Genomic DNA, 27,314 nt, shown 5'->3' with positions numbered 1-27,314 from the left:
CCTGCTAGCCCTCAATGTCTACGTGTATTTAACATTGAGAGGTGGGCAACGACGCCAGGGGTGGGGTGTACACCCTGATGGTACTTTGGATTCCGTGTATCGTGCCCACCCCCAAGATCCTATATGTATGTGTAATGAGAGTGTGAGTAATGTGAATGTCTAAGTTGTGGGATAAAATTGAGGCAGGGGCAGCCAGAAGGGGACGGGGGGGGGGGGGGGGGGGTGGCCTCCTCTGCACCCTGGTGACATACCCCTACTCCAAGGTCCTGCATGTGTGGGTGGTTGTGATGGAGCGGGAAGAGGGAGGCAGCTGGAGATGGGGAGGGAAGGAAGGGAGGGGCAAGTGACCCCTCCCTGGGGCCAGCTCCCCCGCTGACCCCAGTAGGCACCCCCATACTCCGCGACCCACCAGGGAAAGGGGGCCCAGGCCCATCCAGACCGGGGCCCAGCGCAGCAGCGCCTCCCGGCCCCACAGAGCCCAGGACAGTCCACCCAACCCCACCACAGAGAAAACTGCACCCACCCCACCATCCACTCTTCTTCCAGACTACATAAGACAATAAACACCCAGGCTGAGATCTTCCTCCACCTCTCCTGTATCTCCCCCTCCTGTAGAGAGAGCCCCTGAGGAGAGGAAAGCTCCTGCAAGATGTGACAATCTTCCCCACCAGTTGAAGAGCCCCCCAGGTGGCTCGATGCACCGGCGGCACCCTGCTCCAGGGCTGGGCCCCCATGCACCCACCCGCCCACAACCCCGGCAACACACCAACCAGGACCCAAGCCCCCGAGGCCCGGCCCGGGCCCCAGCCCAGAGACGGAGCGCCCCCAGAACCTCACGCCCATCCCGGACCCACCCAGGGGCAGCCAGGCTACCAGGTCAGTAACCCACGTCCGTCAGCACAGACCCTCCCCTAGTCCCGCTGCACGCAGCCGCGAGGAAACAGTCACCTGAGAGCCAACAGAGCCCCTAACCGGACATGACCGCTACCCCGGGTTGAGCCCCCCAAGGAAAATGCCTCCGGGGACTATGACCCCCCACCCCCACTAGGTGATGGAGCTGATCAAAGGAGCCCAGAGCAATTGATCTGATGTGGTGGCAGAGGCTGTATCAAGACTAATGTAATCTAATAGATAATTTCTATATTGGTTAGAATTAAGATTATTTTTATTTTTCCAGTTCATGAGGACTGTTTTCTTGGCTATGCATAGGGCAGTGAAAACCATATGGGCGATATTCTTTTCTGAAGTGACATTATCTAAGCTGCCCAACAAACACACTAAGGGGGAAGTTGGAATGTTACATTTCAGACACTTTGATAAGTCTTCACATATCTCGCGCCAAAACTTCTGAACTGGTGGACAGAACCAAAGAGCGTGGATATAATTGTCCGGTGAATTGGTTTGGCAGTGTGAGCAGTTGTTGGTAGACGTAAAGCCCATCTTGAACATCCGATGACCTGTATAGTGCACTCTATGTAATATTTTGTATTGAATTAATTGAAGACTGGGATTTCTAATTAGATGAAAGGTTTTTAAGCAAATCTGAGACCAGAAGTTTAGGTCTAAGTTAACTGATAAATCCGCTTCCCATTTTGCAATAGGAAGTGATATTGATTCATCCATTTTAGAAAGCATTCTGTATATTTTGGATAGTAATTTGGGGGTTTTAAGAGTAAGAAATTGAACCACACTTGGTGGTGTTTGTAGTTCAACTTGACCCGGTTTAAATTTCTTTTTTACTATGGATTTAATTTGTTGATATTCTAAAAATCTTTTCTTGTTGATCCCATATTGTGTAACTAGTCTGTCAAATGAAATAAATTCTGTTCCTTCTAGTATATGTTCTAAATATTTGATTCCTTTACCTCTCCAATCTGAAAAGTTTATCATATTATTGTTTTGTAATATGTCAGGGTTGTTCCAGATAGGTGTACGTTTGCATGGGATTAATGAAGACGCTGTCAATTTTAGAAACTCCCACCATGCTGTCAGAGAAGCGCTGATGTTGATGCTTTTAAAGCATTCATGTCATTGGATGTTTGAGCTGATAAATGGAAGGTCTGAGATCTCTAGATTATTGCAAAGTGCTTGTTCTAAATCAAATTCAAATTCAAATTTTATTTGTCACGTACACAGTCATACACAGTACAATATGTAGTGAAATGCTTGGACAACTGCTCGTGACCTAAAGAAAACAAAAAAGGAAAAGGCTATGAATAAGATAGGAAATAAATATGAAAAATTAAAAAGGGTAAATTTAACTAGGAAGGAATAAAATATAAATTAAGGTTAAAAATGAAATAACTGTACAACACAAATTAGAATGAAGGGTAAATTTAACTGGGAGAATAAGATAAAATATATAAATTAAAGTTGAAAATAAAATAACTGTACAACAAAATACACAATACACAATATAGAACTATATAAGAATGTATGAAGAAATCTAAATATAAATAAATATATACACAATAACAGCAGCTGTTCAAGTATTAACCGGAAATGAAGAATATAGTGACCAGTGTTGTGCAAAAACAATGTCCAGAAAGTCCAGTGTGTGTGTAAGAACCATATGTGTGGGTCAGTACTGTGTGGTGGTGTGATTGAGAGACCGTATCGCCTGCGGGAAGAAGCTCCTCCTCAGTCTCTCTGTGTTGGTCTTCAGGGAGCGGAATCGCTTTCCTGACCTCAACAGAGAGAACAGTCTGTTGTTGGGATGGCTGAGGTCCTTCACGATCTTCCTGGCCTTGGTCCAGCACCGCCTGCTGTAGATTGAGTGCAGGTCAGGGAGCTCGGAGCGGATGGTGCGCTCAGCTGACCGCACAACCCTCTGTAGAGCTCGTCTGTCCTGCATGGTGCTGTTCCCGAACCAGGTTAAGATGTTTCCCGCCAGGATGCTCTCTATGGTGCACGAGTAAAAGTTCCTGAGCACCTTGGAGGGCAGTTGGAAGTCTCTCAAGCGTCTGAGGTGGTAGAGACGCTGTCGGGCCTTTTTCACCACGGTGTTGATGTGACAGGACCATGACAGGTCCTGCGTGATGTGAACTCCGAGGTATTTGAAGCTGTCCACTCTCTCCACTGGGCACTCGTTGATGACGGGGGTCTGGTAGTTCCTCTCCTGCTTAGTGCTGAAGTCCACTATCAGCTCCTTTGTCTTACTGACGTTTAGAAGGAGGTTGTTCCTCTGGCACCAGTTCTCCAGATTCCTAATCTCCTTCAGGTAGGCCGTCTCGTTGTTATCAGAGATCAGGCCCACCACGACGGTGTCGTCAGCAAACTTGATGATGGTGGTGGAGCTGGTAGTGGCCACACAGTCATATGTGTACAAAGAGTACAGCAGGGGGCTCAGAACACACCCCTGGGGGGCTCCAGTGCTGAGAGTGGTGGAGGCTGAGACATGTCCGCCCATCCTTACTGCCTGTGGTCTGCCAGTTAGGAAGTTGGAGATCCACTGACACATAGATGAGCTGAGTCCCAGATGCTCCAGCTTGGTGGTGAGTGTGGAGGGAATTATGGTGTTAAATGCAGAGCTGTAGTCTATGAAGAGCATTTTAACATAATTCCCCCTTCTAGTGTCCAAGTGAGTGAGTGATGTGTGGAGGAGATGAGAGATGGCATCGTCTGTGGAACGATTTGGACGGTAAGCGAACTGTAGTGGGTCCAGTGTGTCTGGTAGTGAAGAAATGATGAAGTCTCTGACCAGGCGTTCAAAGCACTTCATCACTACTGAGGTGAGGGCTACAGGGCGATAGTCATTGAGAGAAGCAGGGTGGGGTTTCTTCGGGACAGGAACAATGATGGACTCTTTGAAGCATGTGGGGATCACCGACTGAGATAAAGAGATGTTGAATATCTCAGTGAACACAGGAGCTAGCTGGTATGCGCAGTCTCTTAGGATACGACCTGGGATGCCGTCTGGTCCTGCTGCTTTCCTGGTGTTCACTCTCTTGAAGGCTCTCCTTACTTCATGCTCGGAGATGACGAGCACGTTTCCGGTGCTGGCAGTATCTTCCTGTCTGCAGCCGTTAGCACCGCTAACACTAGCATTGTTGGAGACCTTAGCTGCAGCCTCGAAGCGAGCATAGAAAGTGTTCAGCTCGTCTGCCAGAGTCACGGCCGCGTTCGTCATACCGGTTGTTGGTGCTTTATAGTCCGTTATTGTCCTTAGTCCCCGCCACAGGCTCCTAGAGTCACTCTGTTGGAGTTGTGACTCTAGTTTCCTCCCGTAGCGCTGCTTCGCCTCTTTCACCGCCCTCCGCACGTTATATGACGCGGCTTTGTACGGGTCCATGTCCCCCGTCATGAGTCCCGTGTTGTAGGCAGCGGTGCGGGATCTCAGAGCGTCGCGGATGGTTTTATCCACCCACAGCTTCTGGTTGGGAAACGTTGTGATAGTCTTTGTCTCCACGGTATCATCTGCTAGTTTCCCGATGAATCCCACAACCGCTTCCGTAAACACGTTGACGTCATCGTCGGAGCTGTTTCTGAACATGCCCCAGTCTGCGTCATCGAGTGCGTCCTGTAACGCGGCCACCGATTGATCCTCTGAACCGGAACTTCCTGTTTCAGCCTTTGTTTGTATTTTGGCATGAGGAAGATGGCGGCGTGATCAGATTTGCCAAACGGGGGGCGGGATTGTGCCTTGTAGCCGTCCTTGACCGTAGTGTAGCAGTGGTCCAGTGTCCTTTCACCCCTGGTGGGGCAGGTGATGTGTTGATAAAAGTTCGGTGCTGCGCGTTTGAGGTTGGCGCTATTAAAGTCCCCCGTCACAATAAGCGCAGCGTCCCGGTGTTGTGTCTAGTGCTGTGTGAGTGCCTCATGCAGCTCGCATAAGGCGGTGACCGTGTCCGCTTGTGGTGGAATATAAACGGCACTTACAATGACCGATGTAAATTCCCGAGGTAGATAAAAAGGACGACACATGATGGACAGTAGTTCCAGATTTGGTGTGCAGGAGCGTGTGAGAGGAACAACGTTCGCACTGTTGCACCAGTTGTTGTTCACCATTAAACACACGCCGCCTCCCCTTGACTTCCCCGAGTCCCGTGTCCTGTCCATGCGGTGAACCGAGAAGAACTCGGCCGGCTGGATGGCGTGGTCCGGCACCGCTGGGTTCAGCCATGTCTCGGTGAAGCAGAGGAGATTGCAGTCCCGAATGTCTCTCTGGAACTTTATCCTGGCCCTGAGGTCGTCAAGCTTGTTCTCCAGTGACTGGACGTTGGCGAGCAGGATGCTAGGCAGAGGTGTGCGGTGTGCACGAGCTCTCAGCCTGTTCCTGACGCCGGCTCGCTTCCCTCTAGGCCGCCGCCGCTTCCCTTTGTTCTCCCTCGAGATCTCACTCGGCCAGCTCGGATCCGGAGTTAAAAACTTCGAATTGTGAGTACATTGTATACCAATAGAAACAAGAGTGTCACTGTCATACCTAATGTACCCAATGGTGATGATTTTGCCGATTTAGAAACGCTGAAAACTAACTTAAAAAACAAAGACAAAGAAAAAGTGTCACGGGCGAGAATGCGGTGGACTCAAGAGCAGACTCAATTTGCTTCGAACTGTGTATAATTTATTGAAAAGAACAAAACGTGAACAGAACTGGGTTTAACAGAAACCATACGCAGAAACTAAGGGAAATCCGTGGGCGGAGAGACCGGCGTAGAGCACGGGGAGAACTCTAAGGGGAACTTCTGTAAACACAGGAGAGAGATGTTACTGAATGGGAAAAAAACGAGTAAGGGACAGAGGTACGGAGTGCCAGTGGATAGTCTTGGGCTTACTTGGAGACCCTAGTTATTAGGCGGGAAAAGGGCTGCCGTGGGAGTATTCCAGAGAGGGTAAAGAGTGTGGAGAGTCCGGTCCAGATTCCAAGGAGGTGGAGAATACGGACTGAAGGGCAGGCTGAGGAGAAGTGGAGTATATAATCCTCGGGTTCAGAGCAGACGGAAGAACAGAATGGAGACCAAACCAGCACTACTGATGAGTGCGACGGGTGGTGAATCTGAAGAATACAGGAAACAAAAACACATTAACCCATGGTCCAGATATACAGAGTCAGAGCTCAGAGGAGGGCGAGTTTACCACAGATGGTAGCAGGACGAACTGGCGAGGAGTGGCAGGCCGTGCCGGCTTAAAAACCCTCTAGGTGGAGCCCCGGAGATTGACAACAGGTGATGAGCTGGCCAACTCCACCCCCAGGGACGAATGACAGGAACCTGGACCACGCCCGACAAGACACTCCCACAGCATATGACAAAAAGTGGTCGGAGCAGTCGTGACGGCAGCCGACCTCACCGGCGCCATCAGGATTTCTACATCTAGCCAAGGTTCATCTAAGAGGGTATGTTTTAGCCATCCTGAGATAAACTGAAGCCTGTTGGCTAAGAAGTAGTGCTGAAAGTTAGGCAGTTCTAGTCCTCCTTTATCCTTGGTCTTTTGTAGTGTTTTTAAGCTTATACGTGGGGGTTTATTTTTCCAAAGGAATTTGGACATACATGAATCTAGAGATCTGAACCAATCTTGTGGCGGTTTAGTTGGGATCATTGAGAATAAATAATTTATTTTTGGTAAGACCATCATTTTTATAGCGGCAACCCTTCCCATGAGTGATATGGGTAGACATTTCCATCTAGCCAGATCATCTTCTACCTTCTTTAAAAGTGGGATATGGTTTAATTTAGTTAGATCTGCAAGCTTGGGAGAAACATTAATACCTAAATATTTTATATTTCCCGATTGCAGTGGTGTAGAAGAGGAATTATGGAGGGAGCAATTAATTGGTAGAACTGTAGATTTTGACCAGTTAATTGAGTAATCTGATATTCTTGCAAAAGAGTTTATCAATTCAATCACCCCAGAGATATTGGTTTGTGAATTTTGGAGAAAGAGTAACACATCATCCGCATAAAGGCTGATTTTATGTTCCACGTTCTTGCATTTTATGCCCTTAATTACTGAATTCTGTCTAATTGCTGCTGCTAGTGGTTCAATAAAAATTGCAAACAGTGAAGGGGAGAGTGGGCATCCCTGCCTGGTGCCCCTCAAGAGACAGAAGCTGGAGGATGTCTGGTCATTTGTTCTAACACAAGCTGTTGGGGAATTATATAATATTTTTAACCAGTTTATGAAAGAGGATCCAAAACCAAATTTGTGTAAAGTTGCAAATAGAAATTTCCAGTTAACTCTGTCGAATGCTTTTTCTGCGTCTAAAGAGAATATTGTAGTTTCTAGGTTTTTACTGTATGAGTAGTCTATCAAATTAAGTAATCTACGTGTATTTGTTGATGAGTGCCTACCTTTTATGAAACCAGTTTGGTCAGGATGAATTAAGAGGGGGGTTATTTTCTCCAGTCTCTTTGAGAGAGCTTTGCAGATTATTTTAAGGTCTACGTTTATAAGGGATATTGGACGATAGCTTGAGGGATATACAGGGTCTTTGCCTGGTTTTAGCAGGAGATTAATGTTTGCAGAATTCATATTTGATGGAAGTCTGCCCTTTTCTTTAATTTCCAACAACGTTCTGTAGAAAACTGGTGCTAGAATCGACCAGAATTCTTTGTAGAATTCTGCAGGAAAGCCGTCTGGACCTGGAGCCTTATTATTGGGCATACTTATCAGAGCTTCCTGGAGTTCAGTGTCAATGGTGAATCCAGTGCCATTGCTTGAGTGTCCAATAATTTTGGAAGAGTTATGTTGTCCAAAAACTGATCAATTTCTTTTTTAGATGGGTTTATTTGTGGTGAATACAACGTTTTATAGAAATCCCTGAAAATGTTGTTTATTTGTATCGGATCATATATTGTGTTCCCAGATGAATCTTGAACAGCACATATAGTTGTTTTTTCTTTATTTATTTTTAGCTGGTTTGCTAGAAATTGACCGGATTTATTACCATGTTCATAATTTTGTAGGCGTAGTCTTTGTACTAAGAATTTTGTTTTTTTTATCAATTATCTCATTTAATTCTAGTTTTGTTTTGCGTATTTTGTTCAATGTTTCCTGATCTTGGTGGGACGCGTAGGCTTCTTCTAGTGATTTGATGTTTTTTTCTAATTCCTGAATATTTTTGTTTTCCTTTTTCTTTTTATGTGATGAGAAAGAAATTATTTTACCTCTCATCACAGCTTTCCCTGCTTCCCATAGAACAGAAGCTGATGTTTCGGGAGTGTCATTATAGTCCAAATATGAAGTCCACTCTTTTTAAAAATATTTAGTAAAGTCTTCATCTTTAAGTAGTGATATATTAAATCTCCAGTTTTTTCTTGGCGTAGTATTATTCTTGTGCATTAGTGTTAAAGATACAGGACCATGATCGCTGACAGCTATAGGATGAATCTCAGTGTCTGAAATGTCGTTCAGCAGTGAGCTGCTGACCAAAAAATAATCCAGACAAGAGTAGGAGTGATGGACATGTGAGAAAAAAGTATATTCCTTACTGGTGGGGTGAAGAGAGCGCCATGCATCGCAAAGACCAAAGTCGCTCATATACTGTTTGATTATATTTGTGGACTGCCAATTACGCTGAGTTCCCGCTGTAGATTGATGTATAAGCACATGGTGAGTGAAAAGGGCTGAGAGAAGGAGAAACGCTTAGTGTATCATGAGATGCCAAGTCTATTGCAACATAAGGGTGGAAAAAGAGAAACATATACAAACTAGTGGACATGTCCACATGGCCTTCTCAGCTTTCAAGCTGACTCCTCTCCTCTCTCCCATCCTGGCGTCACTGAAAAAGGAAGACACTAATTAGGAGGATAAGGAACAGCTGCCCTGTCAGCCTCACTGGCATTGCCCCTCAAGCCTGCTGCTTCATCCCTCCCCTGCACCTACCCCAAAGACACATCCCCACCACCACCCTCACCACCTGGCCGAGACTGGGGAGCCATCTGGCCGAACCTACTCCTCCTGTGGGTGTGGGAGAGGAAGTCGGCCACTGCCATCTGAGGACCAGTCCTATGGATCACCTTGAATTTAAAGGTCTAAAAAGCCAGATCCCACCAGGTGATCTGGGCGTTGGCATCCTTCATGCGCTGGAAGCACTGCAGCGGAGCAGGGTCTGAGCAGAGGGCGAACGAGTGTTCCGGGAGGTTCCGATGGAAATTTTTTTTACCTTAGTGTACTGATCACGTGTTCTGACGATAGTATACATATGTATTAGTGATATTAGTTATATATGAAGGATAACTTGTTTCCCACTCGCTGGTTGAACAAGAAGGGTCCTTGCAACTGGAAGAGGGAAGTAACACAAGCACTTTGTCTCCTGGTGAAAACTGCCTGAGTCTAGCCCCTCTGTTGTACAGGTGCTGCTGGGACTTGAGCAGTGTCTCTCATGACAACCTCCCCAAAGTGTACGGCTTTGGTCTCAGGTCCAGAACCTACTGAATCTGATTTTTTGCTGGGCTTGGACCTTCCTCTCAGTTTTCTTTAAGCAGGTCCAACACCCCTGCGGCTTTCTGCAGGGGGCACTTCATGCACTGCAAACAACAGAGGGTCTAACCAGCAATCACAATTGTGTTCATCCTTATGAATGAAATTCCGAATCATGGACTTTAAGGTCCATAATCCACGTGGATGCCCCGGCCAATAACATCTGGCCATTATTCATTCCAGAGTTTTGTCATAGACAACAACAACTGTGTGTGTTCCTCTGTGCGAGTATCACAAATTACTCAATAAAGCCTATCATTTAACAATATGAAGTGCAAGTAGGACCATGCGGCTTCAGGGTGCACCAAGTAACCATTAATTTCTATCACTTAGTTAAAGTCTGAGTGTAGGGGTCATCATGAGACTGCTTCAGTGGAAAATTCCGTGGGGCAAATCGTTGGAGCCAGCAGGACCTTCTAGTGAGGTCTACTCAGTCAGTACACGCTACTAAAGGTTATGATCGCATCTCCACACACTGCCTCAACAGGTTATTACACCCCAGCCAATTCATTTCCAGAATTAGGGGATGCATCAGGCACGAGCTAAGTGCAACCTTTATCCCATGCATTTTTCCCTTGTATTTTAATAGCAGCAGCACAGTGGGGTATTTGTGAATATTCCCATGAACAACTTAATCTTCACCCACTCTGCTTCCAACAATGTCCTGGGGTGAACCGTGAACTGGGGTATGCTTGCAGCCCATGTCCACAAAAGCCTGCTGTATACCCCCTTGACACCTTACCAGAGAGCAGCCAAAGCGGAACACCCAACTGACCTCCATCAGCTAACAATCCTGTAGTGGGTGTCCCGACCGACCACACTTTCAGCACTCCCACCCCTAGTGGCTTGGGTGCAGTGCCTGTTGTTGCCAGGGCCCAGGGTGACAGATCGGCAACGACTGGGTTTGTGGAATGTAGTGGTGGCTAGCCCTAACCCACTCCGATGGGGCAGGGCCTGCTGACCGGCTGGCTGCGGCCCTCCTCTGCTTGTCTCCATGCAGCCAGATGATCCTCAGCTAGGGTGACCACGGTTTCCAAACTCGCCGGCTGGTTGCAGCAGTCTCTATGGGCAGCCTCTGTCTGACAGTGGGTGGGAAGTCTGAGACTAATTGTAATTGGTTAGGCAGGAAGTCTTCTCAAGGTTGTACAGTTTGGTGGTGAGGATGTCTGGGATTGTGGTGTTGAATGCTGAGCTGTAGTCCACAAAGAGCATCTTCATGTAGCTAATGTTGTTCTACAGAATGATCAGCGTTCTGTGAAGGGTGATGGCATCCTCCATGGACAAACTAAGTAAATGGTAAATGGTAAATGGTCTGTATATGTATAGCGCTTTACTTGGTCCTAAGGACCCCAAAGCACTTTACACTATACACAATCATCCACCCATTCACACACACACACAGGTGATAGCAAGCTACAGTGTAGCCACAGCCACCCTGGGGCGCACTGACAGAGGCGAAGTAAAGGTTTCCAGGTTTCCAGGTCAGACTCAGCCTTTGGTTTTGGCTTTTGTTTTCTGTAAAGTTAGGTGTGTGGGAATACGAGTTTAGTTTAGTTTATTATTTTGGCCTTGTCTCACCCTAAGTTGTTGACTCTCCCGTTTTGTTGTTTCCTTTTCATTATGTTGTAAATAAATGACATTGCAATGAACAGATATTTGTTTCTTGTGGCTGCTTGGGTATTCAGTAGGGTGGGGATGGGGGGTGCTTCATTCATGTTATGACCCTGCCCCTAGATGGGTCATAACAAGGCACTAATATGGAAGTTAATAAGGAGTTTGGATATATTTCAGACAATTCACACTGATAATAAACAGTGTGAATTGTCATACACAGTTTATCTTTTGTTTACAGTAATTTGTGTTTACAATGGTTAAGTAAGGAGATTTCAATGGTAAATTGTCATCATGTAAAGTATCATATACCATTTTTTTCTACTCCAATACCAAGCAAAGGTTTGGCTTGTATTCCAAAAAGAAAGGGTTAACTTTCCTCATTTCATTTGCCATGTATCTCATGAGTGTAGCGGCTTTCTAGAAATCATGCAGAAGTGCTTGAGGCAAAGCAACTAATCAAGTTACATTGCACTTAATACTACAATTCATACATAGCAGCCTCTTGAAAAATAAGGAAGAATTGACCAGGTTACATATGCTTTCTGAATTTATCTGCAGTACCATGTCAATTAAATTTAAATGTAAAAAATTCTTTTTTTTTTTTTCTTTTTTTTTTTAAATGACATCAGAAACAGCAGTATGCGACATTACGTGATGGCAGAGCTTCAGTTCATCCTTTGTCATTTTTTTTTTTTTTTTTTTTTTTTTTTTTTTTAATAAATAGGACAGGGGGAATGAATGAGAGAGAGAGGGGGAGAGAAAGAAAGAAAACCAAAGGGGAGAAGAGACGGTGAGAAGGGGGGGGAAGAGAGACAAAAAAAAAAAAAAAAAAAAAACTCCTGGGTCACCTGTATGGAGAAAAAAAAAACAAACAAACAAACAAACAAACAGAGGAGACAGCCAACAACAAAGAGCAACATAATAATAGAGAAAACAAAGCACCATCACAATAAACTAGCTAGTCATAGATATCAGTATTTACTAAGTAATAAACGATATTGTGCAGCACGCAAGATAGACAGCGCACAGTGTGCTTTGAGGCAGCAGCCAAGAAAGCTTTAGTCCGCGTCTGTGAATACCCATGTGTGCATACCTGTGTGGATCAGCATGCTTGCATTCCAAAGGTTTCTCCATGTAATGATCTGCTAGGGAGTGTGGGGGGGCCTCAGCCCCGTCCTCCAGGGTGTGAAGCGGGTATGGAGGAGATCAAAACTCCAGACATCCAGAGGCCCCCAGAACACAAGAGACCATGGAAGACCAACAGAGGGGCAGCCGCGCCACTGTTCCAGTAAGAGCTGAGGAGAGTCCCAGATGAGGGCTCACTCAGCAGCCGCGGAGCAGAAGCCAGGGGGGGTTGCAGTGACGCGCCCGTGAGCTCCGCCGGCCCCCAGCTGCGCCTGAGTGACCGAGCCCTAGGCCGAGAGGCCGGGGGCACCCCACCTCCAAAGGGGCCCGAGCGAGCCCCAGGCCCCAGGCCCCGACAAGCGGCCGCCAAGGAGTGAGCCGGTGTGTACCCGGACGCCCACCCCCAGACACAAAGAACCACCAACACACCGACACCTGAGGGAGTCCGCCACCGGCAGGGGAAGTGGTGGTGGGTGGAGATAGGCCTCCAAACCTTGGAGGGCCTGAGGTGTCCCCAGAGAGGTGGCGTCTGATACCCAACCTGACATATAGACACAGACATACAGGCACACACAGACACAAACATCCATTCCCACCCTCATGCTCTCATATGCACTCACTCCACACTCAACCAACGTGGAGACAGACATAAAGAGACGCTGTACACACAATCACACTCCCCAAGCGTACTCTACAATCCGGGTCTAGGTACCCTTGCCCCTGGAGGGGGGAATTGCACCCAGACCCAGGTGGTGTTACCCTTTTCCCTGCGGTGGGGAGAGGCAGACCACCCCGACTCCGCAGCAGCAGGGAGGCCCCACACCCCAGACCGCAGTCGGACGGCCAACTCCTCCTACTAGCCCTCCCGCTCCAGCAGGTCGCAGAGAATGGGGGTGGGAGAAGACTCCAAATGTAAAAAATTCTAACGTTTAACATAATCAAGAAACTATAAAAAGTGAATGCAAGCTAAAGGTTATTGAACCATACATATAATTACTATCGTTCGTCTTTATTTTATTAAGTAAGTAAACAAAATCTCATTTTACTACATTCAGTTTTCAGAGTGACTGTGGTACCTTCTTCCCCATGATACGTTTTTTTGTATTCTTCTCTGGCTTCATTAAGATTATATAACATTTGGGTATGAAGATGCAAATTAGCAGTCCAAAACTGGAAGCAAGTATAGCAAATATTTCTACAGCAACACTGAACTTCCCAGGAGAGCTGACATATGCTGGGATAAATGTAATCCATACTGCACAGAATATCAACATGCTGAAAGTGATAAACTTGGCTTCGTTGAAATTATCGGGTAGTTTTCGAGCTAAAAATGCAAAAATAAAACATAAAATAGCCAGAAGTCCTATATAACCAAGCACAGCCCAAAAGCCTACAGCTGAGCCTAGAGCACACTCCAAAGTGATCTTGTCTTTGATTTCCTTAAAATTCTTAAATGGAAAAGGAGAAGTTGTTAACCAGGTGATACAAATGATAACTTGCATAAGAGTGAATGCTGTAACACAGAGTCTCTGCTGTGTCTGCCCAAACCATTTCTGAACATTACTACCTGGACGTGTAGCTCTGAAAGCCATTAAAACAACCATTGTTTTTCCCAGAAGACAAGAGATACAGAGGACAAAGGTGATGCCAAATGCTACATGTCGGAGCATACAGGACCAATCAGAGGGCTGACTAATGAAGGTCAGAGAACACAGGAAGCACAGAATTAAGGAGAAGAGCAGCAGGAAGCTCAGTTCAGAGTTGTTTGCCCTGACAATAGGAGTTTTCCTGTACTTGAAGAAAATTTGTATCACACCAATCGTCATGCATGCTCCGAATAAAGATGCTGCAGTGAGCAGTGCTCCCATAATTTCTTCATATGACAGAAACACTGCTTCCTTCTTTATACAAGCATCTCTTCTTTCATTTGACCAAAACTCAGGTAGACATTTCACACAGGTGATAGAATCTGGAAATTAATATTGAAGCAGATGTTACACTAACTCAGTACAATTGTCATATGCCTGCATTTGCATCTACAACATCCGTGCATCATACTGATGCTGTACAAGTAGAAGATGAAAAACAACACCTTCATTGAGTGAATAACTAGTATCCTGATTTGTGATCAAGTGAAGATTGACAGATGTGACATCGAGAGTCCATCAGCATTTGTGATTGTGGAATACTTTACATTTCAAAGGAATGTTCATACAATTCTAAATATTTTCCAAAGTACACAGAGACAAAAAGGTACATGCAAAATTTGAAAGAGACCACATATATGTCCTGTAACAAGATGAAACGACTCCTTTGGCCTTCCTAAATACTTAATTTTGCTAATCACCACACCTGTAATGTTGTTGATCTCTCCCTCTGCACATCTTATACAGTCATAGCAGCAAACAGGCCTTCCTTTCTGGAGAACCTTACGTGTTCCTGGGGGACATTTCTCACTGCAAACTGACACAGGCACCTGCATGATCAAGAACGTTTAACCATATGGACTTTGACAAAAAAGATCTCCCAATGATCTTCTGTATCAAACAGTTTATTCATTTTGAAGCATTAAAACCAAACAATGTGAAACTAATTAGGTATAAATTGAACAAAGGAACAAAGACATAAAAACAAAATTGTATGGTAGCTTACCTGCTTTGTTTTTCTTGCCCAAATTAAAGACTTGCTTTGCAGATTTAGCTGCTTTTCTGCAGCTAATGATGTATCATAAAGTCCAACTGTTACAAACTCCACAACGCCGTTTTCTTTTTGCTGCCAGTTTATAATATCATACTTTGCTGCTGGATCTCCATTCTCATTAAAGTAAACCTCATCTCCTTCCTTAGTTGTGAAATAGATCTTTCGTATGTGTTGCAGAACCTAAGAAATATGTTATGACTCAGTTCATTGCATGACAATTTTTGCACACCTACAGATTGAAAAATACCCAAGAATCAATTTTGAATTAAAAATCTTCTTAATACTTCAACTTAATGTGAAAACTGTAATTTAAGCTTGTAATAAGCTCACCATGAATGGATCTAGCTGCAGATTTTTATTACATGTATTATTACAGCTCAAGATATTGTGAAATGCATGGGCCACTGCATACACTCCTTTATAGATGTTGTTAAAGATAGGCATGAGAGACATGTCAATGAAGCTGTTTTGAACTCCAGTCATATCTTCATGTCCGGTACACTCTCTCTGAATGTCTGCTGATGACTCCTTAAACTTACAACTAAATAATGTGTCCCAGAACTCAGTAAACAGTTCGTTATTAGATGAATTCAGTGGCTTCTCATCCAGTATGAACTCTCTCAGGCCAGTGACATGTGCTTTGGGAATGGAAACACCAATGGCACCATCCAGTATGTGATGCATATCCATTTCTGCTGTTTGTGAATCAAATATCCAAGACTCACTGCCTACCCACTGGTACCCAGACAAGTTATGGTATGAAAACTCATGTAGAAGCACATTCAAATCCGCACGGGCAAGGAATGCAACAATCACCTTGGAGGTTGAAGCCTTTATAATGTCAAGTATCCTTTGTATTTTGGCATATGGATCTGTCCTAAAAAAAGATACAGAATACTCCAGACAGACGCCCAGCTGCTGTGCAGTTTCTGTGAATGTGGCCATGCCATTATTTCCATAATCATTATTAGTTCTAATAGCTCCAACCCAAGTCCATCCAAAATGCTTGACCAAATGGGCCAGGGCTCTGCTCTGGTAGTAGTCACTGGGTATTGTTCTGAGGAAGGATGGGTACTTGGTTTTGTCACTGAGACAAGCACATGTGGCAAAGTGGCTGATCTAGAATAAAAAATGAAAAATGTATATATGTAAAAGACAAAGAATGAGAAAAGCTGTAGCTGTTAGAAATAAAACATTCAAACATACTGTAAAAATATGAAAATAACAGTTCTGCTCAGTACTGTTACATAAAATGTGACAGGTAAAGCAACAGATCTAATAGAGTAAAATATGGTTTAATAAGTATTCAAAAATAGAAAAAAAAGATTATAATACCAACCTCTGGTACAAAAAAAGGTCCAATGACAGTAGCTACTGCTATGGTTGTAGAAGAAGATGTTGCTCCTATTATGGCCTGTACATATGCAGGTCTAGTGCATGTTGTCTTGGAGGGTGCAAACACAATTTCACTACCATTAACCAAAGCTAGTGTAACTCCAATGCTTCTGGCAACAGATCCACAATCATCATAGATTTTATAACCCAGAGAGATTCCTGGCAGTAGGTCTGTACTTTTATTAATCTCCTCAATGGCAAAAAGCATAGCCTGGGCAAACTGCAAATCTCTGAAATTTAAACTTAATTGACACAATTTTTAAAAATTTGCATTGCATCATGTTCCTTAAAACAGACACAAATAATCATGAATAAATCTTGAAATTTAAAACAAATCATTTCAAATTAAATCATTTAATGAAAGGAATTTAAATAACTAAGAAAATCAAAATACCCTTTACTCCTCATTTGTATCTTTAATGAATCCCAACAGATTCCTTAAATGCAAATTGACTTGTAGTGTGTCATTTACCTGATACATTGTAGTGGCAGACGTTGGTTCATGTAGGTATCCTTTCTGTCTTTCCAGCTTGTGTGAAAAGAGAACATCCCCCCCAGTATAATATCCCCATTCTTAGATAGCAGTGGGTTCTCAGGATCTCCTCTCTGTCTGCACACTGGCTCCTCAGCATGAGAGACAGACGCCACCATTAACAGTTGCAAAAATGCCCATCCCTGCTCTGGCCATCTCTGTGTTGATGTCATTTCTTGAGCTAAACCACTTAGTGGCATTAAAAGTGCCTTGATGAAAATGAAAGAGTTATACTGGTATTTATACCTTTCAGTGCAACATAAGAAATAATACTATAGTGACAGTTTATTCTCCGTAGACCTACATGGTTAGTCAAAAGTAGAGACATGCCCAAATTTGCAATTTAATGTAGTTTCATGTATGTAAAATAATGCTATACATACATATGCCCATTTAAATTTAAAGTAACAATTCAAATAGAACTCCTTACAAATACATATCCACTAAAAATAATTTTTCTAATGTGAAATGTGCAATGATCTCTTCTTATATGGCAATAAAGGTCATATATTTACTTTCTTGGTAAGTCAATATGTTATTAAACAAGTGGATGCATTGGAAACATTATTTACTTTATTTAATAAAGTACTTTTGGGTTAGAGATTTACACAACAACTCACAGTCACCTACTCATGTCTATATTCGCATTGAAGAAGTAATATTTGAAACTATCATCAATCTAATACCAGTCTGATATAATCATTTAAGTAGTCACACTGCACATTACTGAAAGTCAGTCAAATACACTGGGCAAACTAATTCTAGGAGGAGTATTCCAAGTCCAAATTCATTCTTTCACTTTTACATACATAGCTTCTTCTTTCACATACGTGCACTACTGGTAAAACGTTTTAGAAATCAAAGAAATCAAATATTCCTCAGAATGTTATTCCCATATCTGTTGGAGAAGTTCCCATAAATGTGGGGCACTTGTAGGTTGGTTTGTTTTCACTCTTCTGTCCAGTTCATCCCAAACCAGCTCGACTGGGTTTAAGTCTGGAGACTGTGCTTGGCACTCGACGTTTTCAAGCTTACCATCTTTTTCTTTTTTCCTGAGGTAGTTCTGGCATAGATTGGACTTATGTTTTGGGTTATTATCTTGCTATAGGATGAACGCCTGAGCAACTTCTACAGCAACACTCAGAGGGTGTTGCATGGTGCTGCAGAATGCTGTGGTCGGCGTTCACTGTAAAATCTAATTAGTTCACAGAACTAAAAAAAAAAAACAACTATGTAAACTCGTTGCCTCAAAAAATTTAGTAAAGTTTTACTTAAGATGATTAAGCTAGGGCAACTTACCCATTTTGAGTATACTGTACAGCCTCATTAGTTCCCAGAACTCAAAAAAACTATGCAAACTTGTTGCCTCAAAAAAATTGAGTAATATTTACTTAAGATGACTAAGTTAAGGCAATTTATTCACTTTGAGTACAGAGTAAAAACCTATTTAGTTTCCAGGACTCAAAAAAAAAATATGCAAACTTGTTACCTCAAAAAAACCCAAGTAAAGCTTACTTAAGATGATTGTTAGGACAACTTATTCATTGTAAGTATGCAATATTAAGAATAACTTGATATTTCTGACTTTACAATACTAATTGTTTACCTACTGACAAACATTTCAAGTTCAACTAAATGAAAAAACAATTTGTAGTAACCTGAATATGATTAAAAATAATTAACAACACTTTTTGTAATGATGTTAAAAATCAGCCCAACTTTTATTTTTAAACGCAACAAAGTATAACAGCCAACATACTGGACACTGTTCTCTTGAACAACAAACAATTATATTGCCATCACTGTTATAATCTTACAATGAAACAAAGTCTCAGATGTAATTATTCTGAAACTAAGTTTAGCCTTCCTCAAGTTTGTTTTGTACTTACATTACTTATATAATCAAAATAAAATATATTTGTTGTTCTGTCACAAGTGCAGTCTCTAATTTATTAAACAACACATTTGTTTTTCATTCCAACACATGAGCTGGAATGTTGTAATATTTTAAGGATGGCTTGTTTCCAGTCCAGGCATTACTGCCTGAATTACTATCATGGGTCGAGGTGATCCAAATGTAAGTGCAGAAGAAAGTCTTTAACTTCCCTTAAGTACAGTGGCAGTGGATGTGGGTTGGAGATGCAATGAGCTTGAACCTGCAGGCGACCATCTTCACTTACCACACCATCTGTGACGGAGGACTCATCTCTCCTGGTGTCCTGCAAGCAAACAATCATATTCTTTGGAACACGAACTTAATTGCTTTCTTAAAACATTTTTTTTCTGGATTTGGTATAGAACAGACTCCAATTTAGACAATCTCAGGCTCCCTCCCCACCAGAGAGGTGACATTCAATGTCCCACTTGTCAGTCTGGATAGCCTTGACCACCACCCAACATACAATAATGTCATGAAAGCATATTTTTAAAAAGGGCTATGCAAACATGGCCAATAATTTTCATTCTAATGCTCTGCAAAATGACTTGGGCACAAAACAAATTTTGCTGTTAGAAAACCGCAGACTTCACTATATACAGTGTAGACCCTTATTAAATTCAGTTATTTGCATTCTTTTGGAGGCGAAGAAAGACTCAAGCTCAAAGTGGTCTAACTCAAATAATGATCTTTAATTTTACATTTTCCGGAAAAGGGAGACCGAGCTCATAGAGACACCAGCTCAAGTCTGACTGCGGTAGCAGCCAGCATGGTTATACAGGGAGTGCAGAATTATTAGGCAAATGAGTATTTTGTCCACATCATCCTCTTCATGCATGTTGTCTTACTCCAAGCTGTATAGGCTCGAAAGCCTACTACCAATTAAGCATATTAGGTGATGTGCATCTCTGTAATGAGAAGGGGTGTGGTCTAATGACATCAACACCCTATATCAGGTGTCCATAATTATTAGGCAACGTCCTTTCCTTTGGCAAAATGGGTCAAAAGAAGGACTTGACAGGCTCAGAAAAGTCAAAAATAGTGAGATATCTTGCAGAGGGATGCAGCAGTCTCAAAACTGCAAAGCTTCTGAAGCGTGATCATCGAACAATCAAGCGTTTCATTCAAAATAGTCAACAGGGTCACAAGAAGCGTGTGGAAAAACCAAGGCGCAAAATAACTGCCCATGAACTGAGAAAAGTCAAGCGTGCAGCTGCCAAGATGCCACTTGCCACCAGTTTGGCCATATTTCAGAGCTGCAACATCACTGGAGTGCCCAAAAGCACAAGGTGTGCAATACTCAGAGACATGGCCATGGTAAGAAAGGCTGAAAGACGACCACCACTGAACAAGACACACAAGCTGAAACGTCAAGACTGGGCCAAGAAATATCTCAAGACTGGTTTTTCTAAGGTTTTATGGACTGATGAAATGAGAGTGAGTCTTGATGGGCCAGATGGATGGGCCCGTGGCTGGATTGGTAAAGGGCAGAGAGCTCCAGTCCGACTCAGACGCCAGCAAGGTGGAGGTGGAGTACTGGTTTGGGCTGGTATCATCAAAGATGAGCTTGTGGGGCCTTTTCGGGTTGAGGATGGAGTCAAGCTCAACTCCCAGTCCTACTGCCAGTTTCTGGAAGACACCTTCTTCAAGCAGTGGTACAGGAAGAAGTCTGCATCCTTCAAGAAAAACATGATTTTCATGCAGGACAATGCTCCATCACACGCGTCCAAGTACTCCACAGCGTGGCTGGCAAGAAAGGGTATAAAAGAAGAAAAACTAATGACATGGCCACCTTGTTCACCTGATCTGAACCCCATTGAGAACCTGTGGTCCATCATCAAATGTGAGATTTACAAGGAGGGAAAACAGTACACCTCTCTGAACAGTGTCTGGGAGGCTGTGGTTGCTGCTGCACGCAATGTTGATGGTGAACAGATCAAAACACTGACAGAATCCATGGATGGCAGGCTTTTGAGTGTCCTTGCAAAGAAAGGTGGCTATATTGGTCGCTGATTTGTTTTTGTTTTGTTTTTGAATGTCAGAAATGTATATATGTGAATGTGGAGATGTTATATTGGTTTCACTGGTAAAAATAAATAATTGAAATGGGTATATATTTGTTTTTTGTTAAGTTGCCTAATAATTATGCACAGTAATAGTCACCTGCACACACAGATATCCCCCTAAAATAGCTAAAACTAAAAACAAACTAAAAACTACTTCCAAAACCATTCAACTTTGATATAAAGGAGTTTTTTGGGTTCATTGAGAACATGGTTGTTGTTCAATAATAAAATTATTCCTCAAAAATACAACTTGCCTAATAATTCTGCACTCCCTGTATGTTTAGCTGAGTCACATTTGCAGTAAATGATTTGACCAACTCCCATAGCGTGGCATTTTCAGCAGCAAGCGTTTCCACCTGCTCCTGGCTGAACTCCAGGGATTCTCCCAGAAATTTAAATTCCCAATGTAAAATCTCCACCAGGGACAGCCTCGCATTAAAACTGAACAATCGCTTGTCGATTGACTCCAGGATGTCTGCGATGTCATTGCTGGCAGGCAATGTTGTGCCAGGCAACATGTTTTCGATGACGCCGTCTCAATTTTGTCCGAGGAAGATGCAATCTGGGCCTTCTTCATCACTATGTCCTGGAAGCACCGATCAATGAAATCTTCGAGAGCATCTAAACTCTCCAGGGTGGCCTCCAGGGTGTTGGAGATGATAATACAGATGTGGTTAGCTATATGACAATTGATTAGTATATTGATTAGTATATTTAGTATACTTGAAGTCTAAAGAAACATTTGTTAAATTCTACGCTACCATTCACTTTTTTTGAGTCACTTACCTTTTCCCGTCACTTTCGTCACTTACCTCTTGTTCCTCTTTGCTACCAAAAAAAACAAACAAACATGTGTATCTAATAAAAGAAAGTATGTGAGAATGAAAAAAAAAAGAATTATGGTACCGGTAAAATTATAGTTTTTTCTTGTTCAGCAACAGCAGCAATGATATGTCTAAATGAGGCACTAACATAGAAAAATAGAATAAAAACTGAAGTAACACTACATGTTTAGAAGTTTAGATATATTTCAGACATTAACACCAATACATTTTATTTTTATTTTGTTTACAGTAATTTGAGTTTACAATGGTTTAGTAAGGAGATGTCAATGGTAAGTTGTCATAATGTAAACTACCATATACCACTTTTTTCTGATCCAATACCAAATAAAAGTTTGGCTGGTATTGCTTTTTCCAGTTAATAAAAAAAGTCAAGAGAGGGTTAATTTTCCTCATTTCATTTGCCATGTATCTCATGAGTGTAGCTGCTCTCTAGGAATCATGCAGAAACAGCATTTCTGAAAGCAAAACATACTAATCAAGTTGCATTGCACTTAATAGTAGAATTCAACTATGGCTCTAAATGGCAGCCAAAGAAGGAAGAATTGAGCAGGTTACATATGTTTTCTGAATTTATCTGCAGAACCAATTCAAGTAAATATAAATAAAAAAGCTTCTAACTTTTTGAGATAATCAAGAAACCATACCAAGGCTAAAGGTTATTGAGCCATACATATAATTGTTACTGTGTGTCTTTTTTTTTGGTAAGTAAGTAAAATCCCATTTTCATACATACAGTTTACAAAGTGACTATGGTGCCTTCTTCCCCATGATATGTTTTTTTGTGTTCTTTTCTGGTTTCAGTAAGATGATATAACATTTGGGTATGAAGATGCAAATTAGCAGTCCAAAACTTGATGCAAGTATAGCAAATATTTCTACAGCAACACTGAACTTCCCAGGGGAGCTAACATATGCTGGGACAAATGTAATCCACACTGCACAGAATATCAGCATGCTGAAAGTGATAAACTTGGCCTCATTGAAATTATCGGGTAGTTTTCGAGCTAAAAATGCAAAAATAAAACATAAAATAGCCAGAAGTCCTATATAACCAAGCACAGCCCAAAAGCCTACAGCTGAGCCTAGAGCACACTCCAGAGTGATCTTGTCTTTGATCTCCTTAAAATTCTTAAATGGAAAAGGAGGAGAAGTTGTTAACCAGATGATACAAATGACAACTTGTATAAGAGTGAATGCTGTAACACAGAGTCTCTGCTGTGTCTGCCCAAACCATTTTTGAACACTACTACCTGGACGTGTAGCTCTGAAGGCCATTAAAACAACCATTGTTTTTCCCAGAAGACAAGAGATACAGAGGACAAAGGTGATGCCAAATGCTACATGGCGGAACATGCAGGACCAATCAGAGGGCTGACCGATGAAGGTCAGAGAACACAGAAAACACAGAATTAGAGAGAAGAGCAGCAGGAAGCTCAGTTCAGAGTTGTTTGCCCTGACAATAGGAGTTTTCCTATACTTGAAGAAAATGAGTATCACACCGATTGTCATGTATGCCCCAAATACAGATGCTGCAGTGAGCAGTGCTCCCATAATTTCTTCATATGACAGAAACACTGCTTCCTTCTTGATACAGGAATCTCTTCTTTCATTTGACCAAAACTCAGGTAGACATCTCACACAGGTGACAGAATCTGGAAATGAATATTGAAGCAGATGTTACAAGTAGTTACACTCAGTACAATTCCATATGCCCGTGTTTGCATCTACAACATCCATGCAATATCCTACTGATGCTTTACAATATGTTTATTGAGTGAATAAAACTTGCATTCTGTTTTGTGATCAGGTGAGGATTGACAGATGTGACATCTAGAGTGTCCATCAATATTTGTGATTGTGGCATACTTTCCTTTACATTTTAGAGTAATTTGCATACAATTCTAAATATTTTCCAGAGTGCACAGAATCAGAAAGGAGTGAGTGCAGTTGCCCCCCCGCCCACCCACCTTCTTCAAATCCAACAAAAGTGGTGCCAAATGTATAAGGTATGCGTGTGCTGGTTTGTGCAAAGATTGAAATGAAATATCACCACACCTGTAATGTTGCTGATCTCTCCTTCTGCACATCTTATACAATCATAGCAGCAAACAGGCCTTCCTTTCTGGTGAACCTTATGTGTTCCTGGGGGACATTTTTCATTGCAAACTGACACAGGCACCTGTATGATCATTTAATTGTATAAGGAATTTGACAAAAAAAAATTGTCTATGATCTTCTGTCAAACAATTTACTCATTTTGAAGCATCAAAACCAAAATACTGTGAAAAAAAGTTAAGTGTATATTTCTAAAATGAAAAAAGAAATGAAAACATAAAACATAAAAAAGGAATTTTACCTGTTTTGAGTTTCTTGCCCAAATTAAAGACTGGTTTTGCAGATTTAGCTGTTTTTCTTGAACTAATGATGGATTATAAAGACCAACTGTAACAAACTCTACAATACCATTTTCTCTTGGCTGCCAGTTTATAATTTCATACTTTGCTGCTGGATCTCCATTCTCATTAAAGTAAACCTCATCTCCTTCCTTTGTTGTGAAGTGACTCTTTCGTATCTGTTGTAAAATCTAAGGAATATGACATAGCTTAATTCATTATATGATAAAGATTTTGCACACCTCTTGCTTAAAAAATTTTAAGAATCATTTTTTATTAAAAGTCTTCGTAATAATTTAACTTAATGTGAAAACTGTATTTTAAGCTACTAAAAAGCTCACCATGAATGGGTCTAGCTGCACAGTTTTGTTACATGTTTTATTACAACTGAGGATATTGTGAAGTGCATGGGCCACTGCATACACTCCTTTGTACACATTGTTAAAGATAGGCATGAGAGACATGTCAATGAAGCTATTTTGAACTCCAGTCACATCTTCTTGTCCAGTACACTCTCTTTGAGTGTCTGCTGATGACTTTGACTGCCTAAATTTACAGTTAAATAATGCCTCCCAGAACTCAGTAAACAGCCCATTATTTGATGAATTCAGTGGCTTCTCATCCAGTATGAACTCTCTCAGGCCAGTGACATGTGCTTTAGGAATGGAAAGACCAATGGAACCATCTAGTATGTGATGTATGTCCATTTCTGCTGTTTGTGAATCAAATATCCAAGACTCACTGCCTATCCACTGATACCCAGACAAGTTATGGTACAAGAACTCATGTAGAAGCACATTCAAATCTGCACGGGAAAGGAATGCAACAATCACCCTGGAGGTTGAAGCCTTTATAATGCCAATTATCTCTTGTATTTTGTCAGATGGATCTGTTCTAAAGAAAGATACAGAATACTCCAGACAGATGCCCAGCTGCTGTGCAGTTTCTGTGAATGTGGCCATGCCATTATTTCCATAATCATTATTGGATCTGATAGCTCCAACCCAGGTCCATCCAAAATACTTGACCAAATGGGCCAGGGCTCTGCTCTGGTAGTAGTCACTGGGTATTGTTCTGAGGAAGGATGGGTACTTGGTTTTGTCACTGAGACAAGCACATGTAGCAAAGTGACTGATCTAGAATTAAAAATGAAAAACATATAGATGTGAAAGTCAGAGAATGAGAAAAGATAAAGCTGTTAAAAATAAAACATTCAAATTTACTGCAAAACTCGATTGTAAAAATATGAAAATACTAGTACTCGTACAAATAAACAAAAACAGCTAATCTAAGAGAATTAAACATTTTAAAAAAATATTAAAAGATGAAAATTATATATAAAAATATAAAATTATATATAAAATACCCACCACTGGTACAAAAAAAGGTCCAATGACAGCAGCAACTGCAATGGCTGTAGGAGAGGAAGTCGCTCCTATTATGGCCTGCACATATGCAGGTCTGGTACATGATGTCTTGGAGGGTATGGACACAATTTCATTACCATTAGCCAAAGCTAGTGTAACTCCTGCGCTTCTGGCAACAGATCCACAATTATCATATATTTTATAACCCAGAGAGATTCCTGGCAGTAGGTCTGTACTGTTATTAACCTCCTCAATTGCAAAAAGCATAGCCTGGGCAAACTGCAAATCTCTGAAATTTAAACTTAATTGAGACAATTATTTGCATTGCATCATGTTCCTTAAAACAGACACAAATAATCATGGGTAAATCTTGAAATACAAAGCAAAAGCATTTCAAATTAAAGCATTTAATGAAAGGAAATTAAGTAACTAAAACAAATGAAAATAACTTTTACTCCTCAGTTGTATTTGTAATGAATCCCAACAGATTCCTTAAATGCAAATTGACTTGTAGTGTGTCATTTACCTGATACATTGTAGTGGCAGAGGTTGGTTCATGTAGGTATCCTTTCTGTCTTTCCAGCTTGTGTGAAAAGAGAACATCCCCCCCAGTATAATATCCCCATTCTTAGATAGCAGTGGGTTCTCAGGATCTCCTCTCTGTCTGCACACTGGCTCCTCAGCGTGAGAGACAGATGCCACCAACAACAGTTGCAGAAATGCCCATCCCTGCTCTGGCCATCTCTGTGTTGATGTCATTTCTTGAGCTAAACCATTTAGTGGAATGAGAGTACTGCAATGAAGATGAAATACTTAAGCTGTTATTTATACCTTCTGGTGCAGCATAAGAAGTTATCGAATAGTGGCAGTATATTCCCAGTAGATGTACAGGTCCGGCAAAAGGCGAATCATGCCCAAATTTGCATTTAAATGTAGGTTATTATATATGTAAAACAAGGATATACACATTACACATGAAGCAAAATATGAAGCAACAGTGCAAAAAACAATGCATTCGAAATAAATATAAACTAAACAATATTTTTCAGATATCATATTTCTATACAGAAGTCTTAGAGCTCTATTCCACAAGTTACAATAATCTATTCCACATTCACATCTGTGATTCATTGATGTGTTAAGATCTGTCATCACTCTGATATTAAATTAAAGTTGACATGAAATGCTAATGGAAATTTACAGCATGGACCCCTACTTTAAAAGCTGTCATAGATTTACCGCTGTCTTGGAAGTGTGGTTTAACCCTTTATAGCCGGTCGGAGCGGGAACGCTCCATTTTGCGTAACTATTTTTAAATCCCGGTAGCACTGCAAACACGTAAGCTAGCGCAATAATTTTTTTTTGCATATGAAACTGGAGGAGTTGTACATTCATCTTATGCCATCAGCTTGTCCTAGGTCACGATTTCCTTCCACATAAAGCTTTGCAAAAACTGCATAAAAAGCACTTGCAGCAACAAAGACATAATATTCCAGAAACACGCTTTGCCGATCCGATCAGCTGTTCATAACACTTCCTACGTCCATCAGCGTGAACTAATGTAGTTTTTTACCATCATGAGCCTATACTGGTGTTTTTAAAAGTTATGTTTGACTTTATGACTTTCTGTGTCCTTTCTGGGATGCTTAAGGTTCATATAGCACTGCTGGAAATAGTTTATTTTGATGCATATGCTGTTATTTTGAAAATTTGCATTATAATATTTTCGTTTTTCCTGCAGTATATGAAAATTCGTGTATTTCAAAAATAAAACTATGAAGACACTTAAAATAAATTTCCTGTGGTGGGAAACTAGTTTGTGCAACTTTTTTGTATTTACAGTTTTGAGGGATAAGCCTCTTAAATTTCTCTAACTAGAAATATATGTTAAAAAAACCAAAAGGATTTTCAATTTTTTTGT

General features: G+C 41.7%; 1 protein-coding gene and 1 pseudogene across 1 annotated transcript; both read right to left on the bottom strand.

The window, feature by feature from the left end:
* Positions 1 to 13,217: 13,217 nt before the first annotated feature.
* Positions 13,218 to 16,905, bottom strand: LOC146618984 (extracellular calcium-sensing receptor-like). Its single transcript, XM_085370686.1, has 6 exons — positions 16,727 to 16,905; positions 16,199 to 16,496; positions 15,190 to 15,978; positions 14,812 to 15,039; positions 14,512 to 14,635; positions 13,218 to 14,128 (listed from the first exon to the last, which is right to left on the bottom strand). The coding sequence occupies exons 1-6, from the start codon at positions 16,903 to 16,905 to the stop codon at positions 13,218 to 13,220; spliced, it is 2,529 nt and encodes an 842-aa protein (XP_085226812.1).
* A 5,451-nt stretch (positions 16,906 to 22,356) lies between these two features.
* On the bottom strand, positions 22,357 to 26,098 carry LOC146618983 (extracellular calcium-sensing receptor-like; annotated as a pseudogene).
* Between the last annotated feature and the right edge of the window lie 1,216 nt (positions 26,099 to 27,314).

Source organism: Diplotaxodon limnothrissa, linkage group LG14 (genome assembly GCF_057381915.1).
Source record: "Diplotaxodon limnothrissa isolate DT_005_m linkage group LG14, D_limnothrissa_male_GT1.1, whole genome shotgun sequence".
Lineage (NCBI taxonomy): Eukaryota > Metazoa > Chordata > Actinopteri > Cichliformes > Cichlidae > Diplotaxodon > Diplotaxodon limnothrissa.
This window is presented reverse-complemented; position numbering and strand designations above follow the sequence as displayed.